This window comes from Equus caballus, chromosome 19 (genome assembly GCF_041296265.1).
Source record: "Equus caballus isolate H_3958 breed thoroughbred chromosome 19, TB-T2T, whole genome shotgun sequence".
Taxonomy (NCBI): Eukaryota; Metazoa; Chordata; class Mammalia; order Perissodactyla; family Equidae; genus Equus; species Equus caballus.
In genome coordinates this window covers 44,391,570-44,411,791 of record NC_091702.1, presented here as the reverse complement: position 1 = coordinate 44,411,791, position 20,222 = coordinate 44,391,570, and the positions used below count along the sequence as shown (strand labels likewise).

Sequence of the window (20,222 nt, the reverse complement as noted above, 5' to 3'; positions counted from 1 at the left end):
AGTGTTTCAAGAAGCCCTGAAGATGTCTGGTAATTTTCTACAGGCGTCTCGTTGAATTATCGGACCCTAGTTCCTTGACGAGCATTCACTATGGTAACCTGATGGGAAACGCTCCCTGGGTGTACTAGACTGTGGTACCTGGAGGTACCTTCTATACAAAGTGTGGTCATCAGTTTTTCAAGGAGAGAAACTGATCTTGCTGCCCAAATACTTAGCTTATTTCAAGCTGTGACACAATTTCCTCCTCCTCCTGGAATGCTTTCTCTGGCCTGGTGGGAATTTCCCCTTCATCTCTAAAACCTTAACTTATCAGGTCCAACCGCTAATATCACTTTATTCATAAATTGGTTATGACCTTTCTCCTATTATTTTACAATTATTTATTTATATGCCTGTTGCCCCAACTAGACTTTGGACTCCTTTAAGGCAAGAACCCTATGTTCTTATTATTTTCTCTTACCAAACCTAGGACATTTACTCAATAAATGTTTAAAGGTGTTTTATCCATTTGTGAGGGATTATTCATGCTAGGCAAATCTCAGGAGATACATTTTTAAATCAGAAGACTATTTCATTAATTTATCACAGAAAGGATAGATATCTTTCCAGGGACAGATTTGTATCCATCATCCTGTGCCCTTTCCCAGTTTTGAGATACCCAGGAAAGTAGGTCCTGGAGCCATCAGGACAATTGCTCTGGCCTGGTGTCTTGAGTATCTCACTCTGCAGTGAGGAGAAGCAAAGAAAAGGGCACAGGGCTTTACAAAGCCGTCACCGAGGGGAAGCCGTGGTGCTCTCTGAGGTTACTAAAACAAGAAGAAAACTGAAACAGAGTAGGGGCATCTGTTTCCCCTTCATTCATACCACTTTCTTATGGGGAAAAAAAATTCAAGACTGCCTTTAATATCCATTTTAAGTTGTTCAGCTGGATTTAACTTTGTCCCTGTATCTCCTTAGGAGATGACCTTGAGGAACCAAATCTGGAAAATCAAAAGGGTGCTTGAAGAGTCTAAAATCAGGGCAAAAAGGATCAGATGATCATTTTCCCCTATTTTATATTTATATAATACATGTTCATTGTGGGAAAATTAGAAAATAGTTATGCCTAAAAATAAAAGCTGTCAATACTCCCACACCCAAAGATAAGCACGTTAATATTTTGTATATAAATATCACTTCAAATATCATACATAAATATAATAAAAATGAAATCACACTATAATGCTGTTTTAAATTTATTTAAAATACAGCAAGAACACCTTTCTTGGTGATTAAAAATATTTCTACAGAATCTTCTTAAAGGCTAGACAGAGTTCTACTATAAAAAATTACTGTAATTTATTTAACCTTAGAATCCTCTAGAGTTATAAGTTAAGTTGATTCTAAGTTTTACTTTTATAAACAACACTGCAGTAACCATCCTTCCATATAACATCTTTGTATACTCAGCCAGGTATTTCCTTAGGCTAAATAGGAATTGGAAGATTTTAAGGAAAATTTCATTTAAGCTCTGATAGTACCTGAGAAATTATTTCTGCTCAATTACAAAATAATACATCTCTCAAAAATTGCTATTTGTATCCACTAGATAATATGTCTTACCCTTGAGGCTGCCTACAGGCTAACAGAATCTTTTTGATTACAAGACGATAACTAGTGTTTATGTAAAAAGCCTGGGGTGGGAGAAGAGTATCTTGAACTTTTTAATGGGTCCACCTCTTGGACCCTCTGCCCTGCAGGTTCTTATGTGCTTGGCACTTTGCATACATTTTCATGAAATGCCCCTGCAAGACAGGCATAATTTTCTTCCTTTCATGGATGAAGAAGCGGGCCTGAGTAATATTTGACAAGGTCGTACAGCCAGCAAATAAGGAGAAGACCTGAGATTCAAACCCAGATTTATAGGACACCCAGAAGCCAAGCTCTTGGCCATACTGCTCTGCATGGGGGAGAGGAAGAGGAGAGATTCTTCTGGAAAAGGAGGCAAATAATTGGCAGAAATGGAGAGTTGATTCCTCACCTGAAAACCCAGGGAGAAAGGCACATTGCCTTGGGCTATGAAGGCCAAGTCATCCCAGTCTGGCTAAATCTGGGAAAGCCCAAGGCTAACTCCATGGAGATTTTGGATACAGGTTCTCCCCATTCTTCTGATTCAGACAGGGGAAGGCCAGAGGTCATCTGCTGGGAGTGAATGGGAAAAGTCTCAGGAGCAGGGGTGACTAGCCAGGCTGGCTCTAAGGATGTCACCCTCTGTGGGGACACTTTCCCCTCTTCAGCCAGCCAGAGGAACTTCAGCCTCTTACATCTAAAGAGCATGATTTAGGTTTCCATTTTGTCATCAATTTAACAAATATTTATTGAGCTGTGTTAGCCTATGAACTACATGAAACACCTATTCTCTGCTCCCCACCATCCAGGTTCTGTTCCCCCCTCCCCAGGATTCTCCTTCTGTGCCTGGCCAGCCACCCAGGATCTGTGAAGGTGACATTCTTCCATTTCCTGTGAAACTACACCCTTCTCTTTCAACCTTGATCAGTGACCATCTCCAGCTCCACTCCCTCTCTCATTTTAGTTTCAGTGTGGATGACATCTGTCCTAGTTCACAGCACAATATGTAATTTGCCCCCTTCCTGTTGGTACCACTATCTTCCTTTTGGGCAAATTCCCCATTGTGTGAGGCCTTGATTGGAGAGCAATTCTTAGTGTGTGCTTTCTATTGCAGCCTCCCATTATAGCTGAAGAGCTCAGATCCTTCTTTTACTACCTCTGGACAAATTATTTCAACTCAGCCACTCAGACTCTAAAACTCACAGGATTTTGAATCTTGAGTCAGAACAGATGCTGGAGGTTGGAGACATCATTGGGCCAGTGGTGGTGCTAGGGCCAGATTGTTTGCAACCCATGAATTTCCTGTGGGTTCTGTGCCAAGTCTCCAGAATTACCTTGATTCTGCGACTTTCTGTGCTTGCATCACCAGCCTTAATTTCGTAAACTCCTGATATCCTTCCAGGATTTTCTCTATTTGCTTAATATGACTAGACTTGGTTTCTGTTCTATGTAGCACAGAGCTGTAACTGACACAGTGAAACTCTCATCTATTCAACTAAACATGTAGTAAATATTAAGCATCTGCCCTGTCCCAGGAGATCATCAAACTGATTCATGGTTGTCCACCCGCGGAGAAGACTGGGATACGCACCCAGAATCAGCAGAACCCCTACGGCTTGGGAAACTCCCCCAAGTCCTACAGCAAGCCAGCTACTGGACTCTTCAACAGCCCAAAATCCAAAGAGCCACTACAGGATAGATATAGTTCTCCCCTCCAGATGACTTAAACACGCTCTGATAGAGGTCTTCCGAAGCAAATAGTTGTTTACAACTAGGAAACTCAAACCAGATAGGTTGGGAGCAAGCACTGTGGCAGGTCATTGGCCAGGTATTTTGGGACGGATGAGTCTTGTGGCACCTTTCAACTAATATTGTACATATGGGTAACAGCTTACCTATAAGGGTACTTTGCACCCTGGCAGTTGACACCCTAGAAATGGAGAATTTTCTTTGGTATTCATAAGAGGTCAGACCACCCGATCTTTGTTGGAAAGCTAGGCTGCCTAAAAGTTACGAAGGATTTATTACATGATTCTGAGAGGTGTTTTGTTTTGTTTTTTTTTAAGATTTTATTTTTTTCCTTTTTCTCCCCAAAGCCCCCCGGGTACATAGTTGTGTATTTTTAGTTGTGGGTCCTTCTAGTTGTGGCATGTGGGACGCTGCCTCAGCGTGGTTTGATGAGCAGTGCCATGTCCGCGCCCAGGATTCGAACCAATGAAACACTGGGCCGCCTGCAGTGGAGTTCGCGAACTTAACTACTCGGCCACGGGGCCAGCCCCTGAGAGGTGTTTTTATGTGTGTGTTTTTGTTTTATTTTCTTCTTCAAAATCATTTTAAATCCATTTGGGTGTTTTATTTTGGAAGATTTTTTTTTTCTAGGAGTTCACAGTCATAATTCTTCTTCTTCCGTGCCCCCTTCCCCCTAAACAAGTATGTAGAGACTCTGCTCTGAGAAGGATAAAATGGAACCCATTTGGGGGAAACCGGCCTATGGGTTATAGTGTTCCTGCCAGAACAAAATTTCATCCAATTATGTTTGTTTATAGTGAATGAAACGAGTAGTAGAAGAGATCTAGAGACATACATATATATTCACTCTTTTAAGCGTAGTCAGGATTTGTTTTGATCATCTATGGTAAGACATGCAGACAGGGAAATGACTGTTATGAAGGAAAAAGGTTTTATGGTTTTTTTTTTTTCTGAGGAAGATTAGCCCTGAGCTAACATCTGTGCCAATCTTCCTTTATTTTGTATGTGGGTCACCACCACAGCCTGGGTGACAAGTGGTGTAGGTCTGTGCCCGGGATCTGAACCCACAAACCTGGGCCACTGAAGTGGAGCCTGCCGAACTAACTACTACACCATGGGGCTGGCCTGTGGAAGAAGTTTTTATACTCATAGATCCTTAGAAGCAGGAAGCTTGGCGTACCAGGCATGGGGACCACACAGGGAAGCAGAGTAATAGGGCAAAACATGGGCACAAGCCTTTACTGTGATCTCTGTGGGAAGAAGTGGGCCAGGGAAGGTAAGCAGTGTTAGGATTGGCTAGTTTGAATAACTTCAGCAGGCTCTGGGTGTAGTGGCTGTCCCTGGTTGTTTGGTAGCTGGCCCTGGGGTGGTTAGAGAAGGGGAATTGTGGCCTAGAGTGTAAGATCCCATAAAGGAAGTGGTTGGGAGTATGGGCTCTGGATTGGTTGGTTTGACTATGAAAGGTGTGCTAGGAATTAGCTAGCCCTGGGAGGGGCAGTCTCTCAAGGATCAGCAAGACCCCAAAATCTCAAAGCATCAAAAATATAGACTAAAAAGACATGACTAACATATTCACAGACACATAGACCTGTACCAACATATACAGAATCATATATGTAGTGATGTGTATATGCACAAAAATATAAAATCACAATTAGATGATTTTAGGGACTTCAGAAGTCATCAAGTCCAACTTTCTACCTGATGCTTAAACTTCCTGCCAGTACACCTACCACAGGGTCATGAAGACTAGTGTTTGTAAACAATACCATGGACGAGAATCACACTATGTTAATGACTTTTAATGTCTTTCTTGCTACAGAAACAATGTGTCTCATCATTTTTTAAATTCAGGAAATACCAACAAGCAAAAAGAAAAAAATAAAAATCATCCAGAATACCAAGATCAGAAACAATCACTATTTATATTTTTGAACAGTTTTCCCCCCATGGACATATAGATAGTTCATAAAAATAGGATCATGTTTTATACAATGTTTTGTATGAAACCTGCTCTTTTTCATCCAGTACTGTACTGTGAACATCAAGCTCGCTTGAACTTGCCCTTCTCCTATGATAGGAAGCTGGGTCTGAGAATGGAAGATGCAAGGCCCGAATCCCTACTTTTAATAGGCATTGCCAAACCATCCTCCACAAGGTTGTGCCGGGTGACATTCTCACCAATAATGTTTGAGAATGCACATTTCCCCTCACTAACAGCAGTCATTGTTTTTAAAATCTCTATCAGTTGGAGAGGGAAAAAGGTCATCTCATTGGTGTTTTAATCTCTTTATTTGTTTTTATTACTTGTTCTTTACCACCTTCTGAGAGAACCATTTCTTCTTTGCTTAGTTTGGCTTCGTCCATATATTGAACTGAGTCTGTCTCCAGAAAAAATTCAACTACTTTTAGCCCATCTTTTAACAGACCTAACTAATTAAGTATTCTGCATCTCTATTCACGAGGGATATTGGTCTATACTTGTCTTTTTCTGTAATTTCTTTGTCAGGTCTTGATATTCAGGTAATCCTGGCCTCATTAATGTAGGGTCTGTAACTCCTTTTTTTCCCCCTGATATTTGTGTTCTATAACTTATGTTCTCTTCACTTTTTCTTGGTCCACTGAACTGGGGCTTAACAATTTTGTTGCTCTTTTTACAAAGAACCAACTTCTGGCTTTGGTAATTTTCTCTCTGGTTTGTCTGCTTTCTCTATGTTAATTTCTGTTCTTTATTATTTTCTTCTTTTTGCTTATCTTGGGTTTACTTCTTTTTTTAGTTTCTTGAGGTGGAACCTTGAATTACTGACATTAAAACTTTCTTAGTAATTTAAAGAAATTTGAAGCATTTACAGGTATAAAATTCCCTCTAAGAACTGCTTTACCTATATTCTACAAATTTCCATATGATGTTTTTCTTTATTATTTTCTTAGAAACATTTTCTAATTTCTCTTGTGATTTCTTCTTTGACTCATAGATTGTTTAGAAATGTGTTGTTTAATTTCCAAATATTTTGAGTTTTTGTAGATATCTTGTTACTGTTGTCTAATTTAATTATGTTTTAGGAAGGGAACATAATCTGTAGGAATTCAATCCTTTTAAATTTATTGAGACTTGTTTTATGGCCCAGCAAGTATCCAAGTTGGTGAATGTCCCATGCGCACTTGAAACCCTGTATTCTGCAGTTGTGGTTTATAGTGGGCAGTAAATATCAATTAGGTCACGGAGATTGAGAGTGTTGTTCAGGTCATGTATGGCTTTACTGATTTTTTTTTGTCTGGTTGTTCAATTGGTTACTGTGAGAGGAGTGTTAAATTTCCAACTATAATTGTGGAATTGTCTGTTTCTCCCTTTAATTATGTCAAGTTTTCCTTCATGTATCTTGAAATTGTATATTAGGTACATACACATTTACAATTGTTACGTCTTTCTAATGGAATTGACATTTTTATCATTATTTAGTATCTATGTCTGCTAATACTCTTTGTCTTGAAGTCTATTTTGTCTGGTATTAATATGACCACACCAGCTATTTAATGCTTATTGCTTGCATGGTAGATCTTTTTCCATTCATTTACCTTCAACCTGTCTGTGTCTTTATGTTTAAAGTGTGTCTCTTATGGATGATATAAGTGGAGGCGAGAGGAAGGCTGTATTTGTGAGAAAACTTAAATCACCAGGAATCAGTTTTAAACACTTACGTCTTAGATGGAATCTTCTACTCGAAACTTCTGCTACCATTTGCCCCATGCTATGCTGACTGCCGCAGGGGAACACCTTTGTTGTCACTTATCAGAGGCACAGCCCTCCTGAGGGGATCCTACTTCAGCCAACCAGCCAGCCACCCCTCAGACAGCAGTGGTTCCCAGGGCAGCAAAGCAAGGCGAGGGCAGGGCTGTGAATGCTGACACTCAGGAGCAGGAATTAAGTGGTGGCAGGAGACAGGGAGCGGCACCCGGGATCTTACCTCTGCCCGAGAAGCGGCCTGTGCAACACATTCAGAAAGGTGAGCAAGAAATAGGCAAGAGACATGGACTGTGACTGATCACTTTTGGAGACCTTTTAAATTGGTTTTTCCTATTTTACCTTTTTTATTGACATCTGTAGAACAATAAACGAATTTCTAAATCCTAGGCATAATTTTAAGTAAATAAACTTATACTGAATCTGCTTTGCATTGTGTTGAGACCAGTTCTACTTTCCCGACTTGGGGTTTCCTGTGCCCTCCTTCCCACACACTCATTAGCCCCCTGCATTGAAGGCTGGCTTTTTTCTGTTCTGGCACTTCTCATTTTGTTTACTAACTTGATGAGTCAGTGTCCTCTCCTGGGCCAGGGAACTCAGTGAGAGCTGGGGCAGGGCCTTACTCCTCTTCATGTTCCCAGTGCTCAGGATACAGCAGGTGTGCACACAGGTCTGCTGAATTAATGAATGAGTGGGGGGAGGGGCAGAGCATACAAAACAAAACAAGCAAACAAGTAATAACAAACGGCACTTTTACTTATTAAGCCAGTCAGGCAAGAGAGCCAGGCTCCTGCCCACTGTAGCTCTTACTGTACCAATCAGGCCAAGAGAAACCCTGTCCCCCTCCAGCAGGAGTCACTGTGTCCCTTTCTACAGCCAGGCCCTCATCAGTCAGAGCTCTGCTTCTACCAGGGAGCGGGTGGCTCTGAGCCACCGTACCCTCCTCAGCCCTCCCCTTTGTTAGGTCGGAAAAGTGCTGAAGCTGCAGAGGTCTGAGTCAGCAGATTAATTCCAGAAACCACCCACTTCAGACCGGAGGGGAACGGGAGTGGAGGCCACTTCTTTTTCCTCTTGAGTTGTTTTCCATCATAAATAACCTAAACTGGAGATCACAGGTATGGGATTATCTCAGAGGTCCTCTAATCCAACCCCCTCATTTTTCTGATGAGGACAGAGAAGCCCGGAGAGGCAGTCAACCTTGCCCACAGTCACTTCTAACAACTGGTTAGCAGCAGAGCAGTGGTTGGGACAGAGCTCTAGCGCCAAACTCTCACTGAGGCACGGAGAGTGTCTGACTCAGCTTCTTCTGAAACCCGGCGAGCAGGAGCAGATGTTCTTTCTCTTCCACTTGAGGGAGGAGGGGCTAGGGACGTGGCTGCAGACATCTATCAACCAACCAGTGAATGGATAAACAAACTGTGGTATAATCCAAATAATGGATCTATTCAACAGTAAAAAGGGATGAACTATTGATACATGAAACAACATGGATAAAATAACTATGCAAAATAATCAGCAAAGTAATTATGCTCATTCCTTTATTCTGAGAGAATAAGCCAGACCCCCTCCCCAAATAGACAATACTATTTGATTCCATTTTTGTTTTTTTTAAAGATTTTATTTTTCCTTTTTCTCTCCAAAGCCCCCCGGTACATAGTTGTATACTTTTAGTTGTGGGTCCTTCTAGTCATGGCATGTGGGATGCCACCTCAGCATGGCTTGATAAGCAGTGCCATTTCCGCACCCAGGATTCAAACTGGCGAAACCCCAGGCCGCTGAAGCAGAGCACGTGAACTTAACCACCTGGCCATGGGGCCGGCCTATTTGATTCCATTTTATAAAATTCTAGAAAACGCACACTAATCTACGTGACACAAAGAAAATTAATGACATAGTGGGTTAAATGATGGTCTCCAAAAAGGTATGTCCACGTCCCAATTCCCGGAACCTGTGAATGCTACTTTACTTGGAAAAAGGGTCTTTGCAGATGTAATTAAGGACCTTGAGATGAGATCATCATCCTAGATTAACCAGGTGGGCCTTAAATCCAATGTGAAGGGTAAGAAGAAGGCAGAGAGAGATGTGAGACAGACAGAAGAGAAGACCCAGAGAGGAGGAGGCAAGTGATCACAGAGGCAGAGATTGGAATACCTGACCACAAGTCAAAGAATGCCAAAAGATACCAGAGGCCAGAAGAGGCAAAGAATGGATTCTCCCCTAGAGCCTCTGGAGAGAGCGTGGCCCTGCTGCCATCTTGATTTCAGACTTCCAGCCTCTAGGACTGTGAGAGAATAAAGCTCAGTTGTTGTAAGCCACTCAGTTTGTGCTAATTTGTTACAGCAGCCTCAGGACACCAATACAAGTGGTTCCCTGGAAATGGGAAAGACATGGAGAGAGGAGAGAGGTGGGAAGGGGAGATTAGAAAGGGGTCAGAGTAAACTTTTGAGAATGACACATATTTTCATTATCATGACTGTGGCGATGTTTCATGGGTGTAGACATGTGTCAAAACTTATCAAATTGTACACTTAAAAATGTTTACTTTAAGTCTATTACACATTAACAAAACCTTTAAAAAGAAGAAAGACATATGGGTCTAAAATAAGACTCCACTTGCAATATTCTGGCCTTCTGCAAGTAGTCCACAGAACACCGATATATGATGCATTCTTAGGAAACTGATGAGATGAAACACTACCATATGAAGAACAGCTGAGTAACTCCAGAATATTAAAATTGAGAGAACTGATATTCAAATACATGAAGTACTGCTCTGTACAAGAAAAAAGATTCTACTCTTATATGAACTCCATTAGAATCGAGACCAATGACATCAGTTATAGTGAGACAGATGTTGGTTCAAAGAACTTCAGTCAGTGCTGTCCACAGATAAAATAGCTGTGGGAGGAGCTAGTTCATGGGAGATTATTTGTCTAGATATTGTAGAGTTGATGCCTGTCTTTGACTCTTTTCTCCAATTCCTGTTTTTTCCCCTCCTCTTATGTTTTGCTGGAGCATCTACTTTAATAGCTTCCAGAAAAGGAAATGCTGGAATAAAATTTTTTTGAAATTTTGCATTCATCTTTTGGCTGGGAATAAAATTCTAGGCAAAATTGGAGGTATTGCTCTTTTGCCTTTTAGCTTTCAGTGATGTTACAGAGAAGGCTGATGGCATTCTGTTTTTAGAATCTTCTCTTTATCCTTAGTCTTAAGAAATTTCACAATGATGTGTTTTGGTTTGGGCTTTTATTTTTCCCCGATTGTGTGGGGTATGCATGGCATTTTCAACTGGATTCATGTCATTCAGTTCTGGGAAATTTTCTTGTAAATATATACATATTTTTAAACAGCATCTTCCCTTCCACTAGTTTTCTTTTCCTGGAACTCCCACTGGTTGTATGTTAGACTTCCTGGATTGTTCCTCTAATTTCTTATCATTTCTCTCCTATCGTCCATCTTTTCTCCTTATGTTCTATTCGCCAAGAACTTTTTCTTCCAGAACTTGAGTGTTTAATTTGAACTATCATATTTTTAACTTCCAAGACCTGTGCTTGTTCTCTGAACAGTCCATTTTAAAAACAGCATTATGTTCGTGCTTCAGAGAAGCAAGATCATCTCACCTGTCTGAAGACTGAATTTTTTCTGCAGTTATCTCCCCTCATTTACTGAATTATCTGCTTCCTCTAACTTCTTTTTTTCCTGTTTGCCTTGATCTCTTTTTTTATTCATGTTGGAAGCTTTCCTCACGTCTGCTGATCCTTAGATATTAAAATGAGACGTAATGTGTTTATATATGTAGCGTGTTTGTGGGAGACTGGATGTGTGTAGTGTGATGTGAGAGGATGGAGGGTTATATTGAGGGAGTTGCTGTACTTTAAAGTAATTAACAGAGTTATCAACTGAGATTTTTTATTGGCAGATCCTTCAAATATATCTGAAGGACTTTTTGTCCATAGTTTTTCTCCCAAATAGGATCTTTTAATCTCTTGCCTGAGGGTATAAGCCTTACTACCAATATTTTGGAAATGGAATGGGGGAAAGTGCTAGAAAGTCTCACCTTTAAGTATGTAGACTTTAACTTGTTCCCCATTTTCAGTTTATCAATTTATTTGTGTTCCTGAATCAGGACCCTCTCTGGTTCAATTTCTCTAGAGTCTCTTGTAGGGTGGAACAAGGGCTACTCACCTGGCTGCACTGTTTGGGGCTCTTTCTGCAGACTTTGAACCAATCCTCTTGTTTTCGACTCACTGCTCAACTCTGCCTTCCATAGTACCTAGGTACCACGATGCCCTTCTGGGGTTTGGAAAGACTAACAGCCTTGCTAGTGTCAATATCTCATTCTCGGGAATTTAAGTTTTAGTTTCTTCTCTCATCTAAGTCTGTAGGAATAGGATCAGTTATTTGCCACAACAGAGTCCAATGCCCCACCCGGCCCCAAAGCAATACTCAACAGATGTTTGTTGAATGAATGAAGGTCTAGCTAAGCTCACTTGCTTAGCTAGTGAAGTGAGCACCAAACTTTCTGAGCAATAATTTCTTCATCTGTAAAGTCTGAACAGCCATCCCTGACTTTCCAATTTCACAGGGTTGTTGTGAACGTCAAAGGAAAACAATGTGAAAAGCCTTTGTAATATGTTAAGAATCTCTTGTGCAGCTTGGTTTTTGGACATAGTAGGGATTTTATGCCACTAGAACATATATTTTATTAGAATTTTCATCTTCATGCGTATGAGCTTTGTCTTTTTGATCCCCATTTGGTAGAATCACCTTTTCTTCCCTTTCCTACTATCTCTGGTGAATCACCACTCAGCTTGCAGTCACTGCGGTAGCTATAAAGAATTCCTCCAAAGTGTAGATTCTGGAGTAATCATACCAATTTGCCTTTCTCTAGTGGAACACATTAAATAGAAGTTAGCCTTCATCTTCAGGCAGGATTTTTAACAAAATTTTAGGCTTACCTAATTAATTAATAAATCCTTTAAGAATCCATTTGTAGAAGTTGGTTCAAGTACCAGATATTTATAGTGAGAGTAAAGTATAAGTGCTAGAATTATGAGGAGGGAGAGACTCAATACTTTTTCTTCTTCTTATTTTTGGTGACAAGTAGGATGTAGGTCACAACATGCAGAACTCATTGAATCAATATGTAGATGCCATATCTCACCCAATACACAGTCTAAAATTACCTTTGGCAACTTAAAAACTGTCTATTTAAAATGCAATCAATTGGAACATGATTATGGGCTTAAACATAATTTTTTTGTTTTTTGTTTTTTTTGAGGAAGATTAGCTCTGAGCTAACTACTGCCAGTCCTCCTCTTTTTTTGCTGAGGAATCCTGGCCCTGAGCTAACATCTGTGCCCATCTTCCTCTGCTTTATATGTGGGACGCCTACCACAGCATGGCGTGCCAAGCGGTGCCATGTCTGCACCCGGGATTCAAATTGGCAAACCCTGGGCCGCTGAGAAGCGGAATGTGTGAACTTAACCGCTGTGCCACAGGGCGGGCCCCCAATTATTTTGTTTTAACTGCGGAAGATCTTATCATTTTTTAAAAAAAATCTTTATTTATTTTATTTTTTTTTTTTGAGGAAGATTGCCTGAGCTAACAGCCGCCACCAATCCTCCTCTTTATTTTTTATTTATTTATTTTTTAAAGATTTTATTTTTTCCTTTTTCTCCCCAAAGCCCTCTGGTACATAGTTGTATATTCTTCGTTGTGGGTCCCTCTAGTTGTGGCACGTGGGACGCTGCCTCAGCGTGGTTTGACGAGCAGTGCCATGTCCACGCCCAGGATTCGAACCAACAAAACACTGGGCCACCTGCAGCGGAGCGCGTGAACTTAACCACTTGGCCACAGGGCCAAGCCCCCTCCTCTTTACTTTTGCTGAGGAAGATTGACCCTGAGCTAACATCTGTGCCCATCTCCCTCTACTTTAGATGTGGGACACCTGCCACAGCATGGCTTGATAAGTGGTGGGTAGGTCCCAGGATCCGAACTGGCAAACCCCAGGCTGTCAAAGCAGAGCATGCAAACTTAACTGCTGTGCCACTGGGCTGGCCCCTTAAATACAAATATTTGACAGAAGGTATAGGGTAGTAAGTGTCATCACCACGGTAAAAAAATAAAAGCCTAAATACATGGCCAGAACATGTTCTTTCTGTCATTTCTAGTCTTGGACTTCTTAACACAATTCCTAACAGCCAGAAGGAAAGTGTACGTTTACAACTTTGGCCCAAAGAAAGAAATACAAATCTGTCAACTGCTACGAAGGTTCATTTCTCTGGCCAAATATAAACAAAGTATAAATAAAAAGAAAGCAAAACAGAAAAGGCCTCTAGCTCTTGTCAGGTGGATATGCTGCAGCGGGATGTCAAGAAGAGAGGGACAGGGTAAAACAATTCCCCAAAGTGGTATTATTTCACTCCTGTCAAAGAGTTCAGTTCAACAACGTGGGGAGATTTCAATTACTCACACATGTATTACTTTTCATAAGAATTTTTAAAATCATATTTCAATAATTCTTAAAATGGCTCAACAATTCAAAGAAATAAATGGGTATTCAAATGGTCCAAAGAACAAAACAAAAATCTGTTGTTTTATTTTATATTCTTCCTCTATTTCCAGTATTTTTAAAAGATAGGAAAATTAAAACATTTTAATTTTTAAAAACTCTTATTAAATTTACTGGGGCTGACCAGGTGGCAAAGTGGTTAAGTTCGCACATTCCGCTTCGGCGGCCTGGGATTCGCTGGTTCGGATCCTGGGTGCAGACATGGCACTGCTTGTCAAGCCATGCTGTAGCAGGCGTCCCACATATAAGGTAGAGGAAGATGGGTACAGATGTTAGCTCAGGGCCAGTCTTCCTCAGCAAAAAGAGGAGGATTGGCAGCAGATGTTAGCTCAGGACTAATCTTCCTCAAAAGAAAAAAAAAAGAAAATTTACTCCGTTATCTCCCTTCCTGAAGATAAGTTAAGAGAGAATCAATGTCCCTCTCATATGACTAGGGCAGTAACTCCAAATATAAACTTTCTCTCCATTCATAAAACAGACAAAGGCATCATTGTTCTCTAGTTTTATTATTTTTCAATTTTCCCAACACAGGAACTATAACTCATTCTGAGATTTTTCAGTGCATTTCACAGCAAAAATGAACAGGGGAATCATTAAAATGGTTGTACATAAACCAATTATTTTCTTATAATTTACAATTTGTTGAAAAAATTATTGTTTTGCTGTCTTCATCCTATTAACCCCTTCAATAAAACACAATTTATCAGAGCACAAAGCTTAAACTTCTTATGATGATGCAACAGATACAGCCACCTACAACGGCTGGTGAATACCAGGTATGTTACACACACTGATTGGAAGACCACATCAGAAGAAACAGAGTAAGGCACCACTCTTGGAAAATTAAGGTAGCTTGCAGTAACAAGTGTCGAGCACCATCAGTAGGTGCTCAATAAATACTTAAATGAATGATGAAAGCCATACTATTCTTTTAATTGCCAGCAATTCTTCAACCTCAATAAAAGACTTATTAAAAAAAAGATTTGTACCTGAATACAACTTCCTGATACCATTTTATTTCACACTCCTTATTTCACACACTTTTGTGTTTCCTTGAAAAGAAAGTAAGACCATACCGTACATGCGCTCAGTCACATATATAACTTCTGAGTTACTGACAAATACGAATAGCTGTTTTAAAATTTGAGTGAACAGAGGTAAGATTAAGCATACTTATCCAGAGGGATAGCACATAATACTGGATATTAACCTACAAATGAAAAAAAGGTAAGGAAAAAAGTAACAGTTTTATTTTTAATATTTGCTATGTTCTTTAATGCCTCAGTTCTTGAGAAAGGCCAAAATCTCATCATATTGACATGAACATATTTTAAAAAACTGTCTCTCAAGTGTAATAATTAATAAAACTAGGTATTGAAAAATGTTCTGAAATTTTTCAAGTCAATGTTGTTTTCAAGTATATTAAAATGCTCAGAAGAAAAAACTCTCCATGGTTATAATTCTAATCAATGTATAAATACGCTTTTTAAAAGAGTCCCAACAGAGGTGGATAACGGGTAAGTTCCTCAGACACCGGCACGCAATCTCTTTGAAGGAACAGAAGGCCTGATTACTACAATCCGGTTGATTTCTTTTTAACACTGATTTCAGGCACAATGGCTGAATCCATTTCTGGGTCATGTTCCTCCTCTTGGTTTGTTTAAAGAGTAGTGAATACTTCAGTTACTGACAGAAAGCAAAGCACAAACTCTGAAAGAGACTTCACTTTTCACCATAAAGAAATCAAAATCACTGAGTTTTCACTGTGGTGTTTATCTGCTGCTCCCATGCAAAAATAGGGGATTCAAACTTAGCTTTAGGAGCAGGAACCGGATAAAAGATCAATCATCTAATAATTCAGGTGAAAGGTTTTAGGATGCTATTGCTCACATCACATGAACATGTTGGTGAGAGGTCCATCGTGCTCCTTCAACACTTTGGTCTTGCGGTAGTTCTATGGTGCCCTAATAGGTACATTCGTGTTTACCTAGTTTCAGTCTGTGCAATCAGGAAGCAGGCCGTTCAGTGCAATGACTCCATTCTGGAAGGGTTTAGGGTAAACAGAGAAGGATGTCATTTGGTCGAGTCTTAGTGTGTGTCACTCTGCTGGTTGTGTTGTTGGAATTATTTTCCAAAGGGGTTTGTGATAAACCCAGCCATCTCCCTGAAACAAATAGAAAAATAAATTAAAAAACCATTCCTCTAATATTTTCAGAAGCAGTAACCAAAACTAGAAGCAATGCCTTCATTGAAATGGAATTCTATTTTCACATATAAAAACAACGGTTTTTGTGAAGGAAAAAAATCCCTGTGCTTAAGACATCAAACAACACCTGTGGTTTAGCTAGGATTAGGCGAGAAGTTCTGGTCTGGGAAGAACCTAGATGATGCCCCATGAACACTTTATTTCGCAGAAGTCATTTGAATCAATTCTGTCAATTTTGCCAAGACGCTGAGGATCGAGCTTCACCTACAGTGACAGGCGGCAGGCGGAGCACAAAGAAACAGTCAGCAAAGTACCAGCTGTTCTCTCCATCTCAACTAGCATCTCTGGTATCTTAATACTATTTTCTAGTTCTTTCCCGACTCTACCTCCATTAGTTTTCCCTGGTTCCTCTGAGCTCAGTTTTTTTTTTTTTTAAGATTTTTATTTTTCCTTTTTCTCCCCAAAGCCCCCTCCTACATAGTTGTATATTTTTAGTTGTGGGTCCTTCTAGTTGTGGTATGTGGGATGCCACCTCAGCATGGCTTGATGAGCAATGCCATGTCCGCGCCCAGGATCTGAACCAGCAAAACCCTGGGCCACCGAAGTGGAGCGTGCAAACTTAACCACTCAGCCACAGGGCCGGCCCCTAATTTTGAATATTAATTACAAAGTTTTATTTCTTCATACAAAAGTGTAGAGATGTAAACTACTTTCTCTTTATTATTCCTATCCCATGAAAACAGCTAGTATTTATATTAGATACCCAAAGATTAGAAAAATGAAAGTAACGAAGCTACTATAACAAACTATGGATTTTTGAAGGAAATAACTATGCAAAAATCCTAATCAAATTACTTTTTCCAGATTCCTTAGTCTTCCTTAGACTTGGCTATAGACAAGAAAGCTTTTCTTGATGTCAGCTCTGGTCCATTAGTCACTTTACTCTGAGTTCTACCAGAAAGTGATAAACAAAACAAAAATCTTTAAATTTAGACAAGACTTCAGAAATAATTTAGTCCAACTGCCAAATCAGTACATCAACTCTTCTGCATAAGCCATGGTCTCTTATATAGGTCTAGTGATGAGAATACTTTACTGGAAAATATACTCTCCGGCTATTATTGGATACTTTTGATTGTTATACAATTCCCTCTTATGTTAAACTCAGAATTTGCTTCCTGGTAATTTGGGTCTAGCTCATGTCTGCTATCCAAACTGATAAAAAATTTCTATGTGATAAGCCTATGTATATTTGAAGGTTATAATGAATGGCCCCAATTTTATGTTTTCCAAGCTAAAAACAACTTCATTCTTTCTTCTTAAATGTTGCAAAGATTTCAGCCACTTCACTATCCTTTGTGTGACCATCTCTCCCTTAAAATGTGGTCTCTGGAAGTGAACACAGAGTTTCAGTGTGGTACAAAAGGAAATAAATGATAAATTGTACATTCTATGATTGTCATTGAAGATTATATCAGCATTTTCATTTGTGGCCAATTTAAATCTCCAAATCTATTTCATCTGGACTGTTGGTAAACTATTTTACTTTGACAAATTGTGAAAAGCCCATGAAAAAGCTCATGTTTAAGCTGGACTGTTTTTAGAAATAAAGATGTATAAGCGATAACAATTCAAGAAAGCCTAGTAAGCTAAAGTTCTCACTAAGTATATAATGAGTTTTAGTCTGAAGACATGCAGGACATACCTCTTTAATAAAATATTTGGTTTTCCAGGGTGTGCCTGTTTCAGTTCGATGCCTTTCTTCAGTCCTCTGGCGTTCTTCCAGGGTACGTTTATGCTCAGTGGCCTTATCAATTTCAGATTCCCTCAGAGAGTCTGTCACATTTTTCCACAATCGCCTAAAATCAGAAAACCACACATTTTACATTCTTTAAAAAAAGATAATTAAATAGAACTGAGACCCTCAAAATTAACAATAGTTTTTAAAATTACATTTTCTAAGTCAGAGCTATTTTCTATTAGCTATTTTCTAATTTCATACCTATGAGTTTCAAAAATACTGATACTGTGTGGCTGATACTAATGTCCAAGATGCTGCTGCATTTGCTTTTCCTTTTTAAATTAAAAATAATTTGTATTTTCCCAAGTTATAAAAGCAAGCTTCTTATTTTTAAGAAACCTAGGGAATAATAAGTGAAAAGATAAATAAATATATTTTTAAAAAGCTGAAATACAAGAGAGACCAATGCTGCTTCTGGACATGATGAAGTAATGGGGACCAGATTTACTCTCCTGCCTTTGATCAGCGATGAAACCAGACAAAATATAGTGAAACAATGGTTTGCAGATATTGAGCAAAAGGGAGCACAGGACAGTGATTCCTGAGCGTAGGGAAACAAACGAGGGGAGTCCTATGAGTGCTCCAACTCACTGGCTAGAGAGAGTTTATAGGCATAGCACAGGGAAGGGGAAGCTCAACAAACTCCAAGCAAAAGAAGACTGCCAGGACAATTATTTGGGGAAAGAATAGTCTGTCCATCAAGTGGTGCTGGGACAACTGGATATTCACATGCAAAAAGATGACCTTGGACCCTCACCTCACAATAAAACTTTCAGAAGAAGATCTAGGAAAAAATCTTTGAGACTTTGGATTAGGCAATGATTTCTTAGATACAACACCAAAACCATAATCCATAAAAGAAAACACTGATAATCTCATTTCATCAAAACAAAAACTTCTATACTAAAAAAAACACTACCAAGGAAATGAAAAGATGAGCAATAGACTAGGAGAAAATATTTGCAAAACATATATCCAATAAAGGATTTGTATCCAGAATTTACAAAGAACTCCTACAACCCAATAAGAAGACAAACAATTGAATACAAAAATGGGCAAAGGATACAAGCATACATTTCACCAAAGAAGATACACAGATGGCTATTTAGCAAATGAAAACATGCTCAACATCATTAGTCATTAGGGAAATGCAAATTAAAATCACAACGAGGGGCCAGCCCCATGTCTGAGTGGTTAATATTCCCCACAATCCAATCCAGCAGCCCAGGGTTTGTGGGTTTGGATCCCAGGTGCAGACCCACTCCACTCATCAGCCATGCTGTGGAGGTATCCCACATACAAAATAGAGTAAGACTGGCACAGATGTTAGCTCAAGGCTAATCTTCCTCAAGCAAAAAAAAAGAGGAGGATTGGCAACAAATGTTAGCTCAGGGCAAATCTTCCTCACACACACAAAAATAAATAGGAAAAAAATAAAATCACAATGAGATACTATTTCACACCAACTAGAATAAGTATAATAAATAAGATAAGCAATAAGGAATGTTAATGAGGAGGTGGAGAATTGCAATCCTTATACATTGCCGGCAGGAATGTAAAACTGTGCAGCCATTTTGGAAAACAATTTGGCAGTTTCCTGAAAAGTTAAACATAAAACTACCAGACAACCCAGCAATTCCACTCCTAGGTATTTACCCAAGAGAAATGAAAAATGTATATCCACAGAAAGATTTGCATGAGAATTAGTCATCATAGTCCAAAATTGGAGATGTCCATTAGCTGGTGAATGAACAGACAAAATGTGGTATTGTACAATGGAATACTCTTCAGCAATAAAAAGGAATGAACTATTGATACATGCTACATCACAGATGAACCTCTAAGTGAAACCAGCCAGGCAGAAGAGAGCACATGTTGTAAGATTTGAATTATCTGAAATGTCCAGAAAAGGAACGTTTATAGAGACAGAAAGTGAGTTCCCTGAGACTCGGGGTAGGAATGGGGATTAACTGTAAATGGGCATGAGGGACCTTCTGGGAGAGTGAAAAGATTCTGAAACTGATTTATGGTAATGATAGCACCACTCAGGAAAGTTACGAAAAATCACTGAATTGTACATTTGAAACAGGTGAACTTCATGATATGTAAAATATATCTCAATAAAGTCTTTTTTTAAGTGGCAATTTTAGTATTAAAGTAGAATTCAAAGGGAGAACTGAGACTGGAGACAAAGAAGATCATTTCATGATATTCCAGAATCAGTGCATCAAGAGGACATACAATCCTAAACGTGTATGCCCCTAATAACAGAGCTTCAAATAACATGAAGTAAAGACTGATAGAACTACAAAGAGAAATATTCTATTATTATTGGTAATTTCAATAACTGATCTAAATTATTGATTTCAACTGATGGAATAAGTACACAGAAAATCAGTAAAGATACAGAGGACTAGAAAAATACTATCAACCCACTTGACCTAATTGACATTTACAGAACTCTCACCTAACATCAACAGAATACACATTCTTGTCAAGTGCACATGAAACATGTACCAAGAGAGAATGTATTCAGGGCCAT

General features: G+C 39.3%; 1 protein-coding gene across 3 annotated transcripts in view; it reads right to left on the bottom strand.

Annotated features, from left to right (window-relative positions):
- Positions 1-14,160: 14,160 nt before the first annotated feature.
- Positions 14,161-20,222, bottom strand: part of OSBPL11 (oxysterol binding protein like 11) — an 82,454-nt gene continuing 76,392 nt past the window's right edge. For all 3 annotated transcript variants that reach the window (XM_001501564.6, XM_070243640.1, XM_014732844.3), the window contains 2 exons: positions 17,585-17,738; positions 14,161-15,837 (listed from right to left, as the gene is read on the bottom strand). In XM_001501564.6, the coding sequence (XP_001501614.4) occupies positions 15,772-15,837; positions 17,585-17,738 (220 nt within the window). In that variant the 3' untranslated portion in view covers positions 14,161-15,771. The remainder of the gene's footprint in view (positions 15,838-17,584; positions 17,739-20,222) is intronic.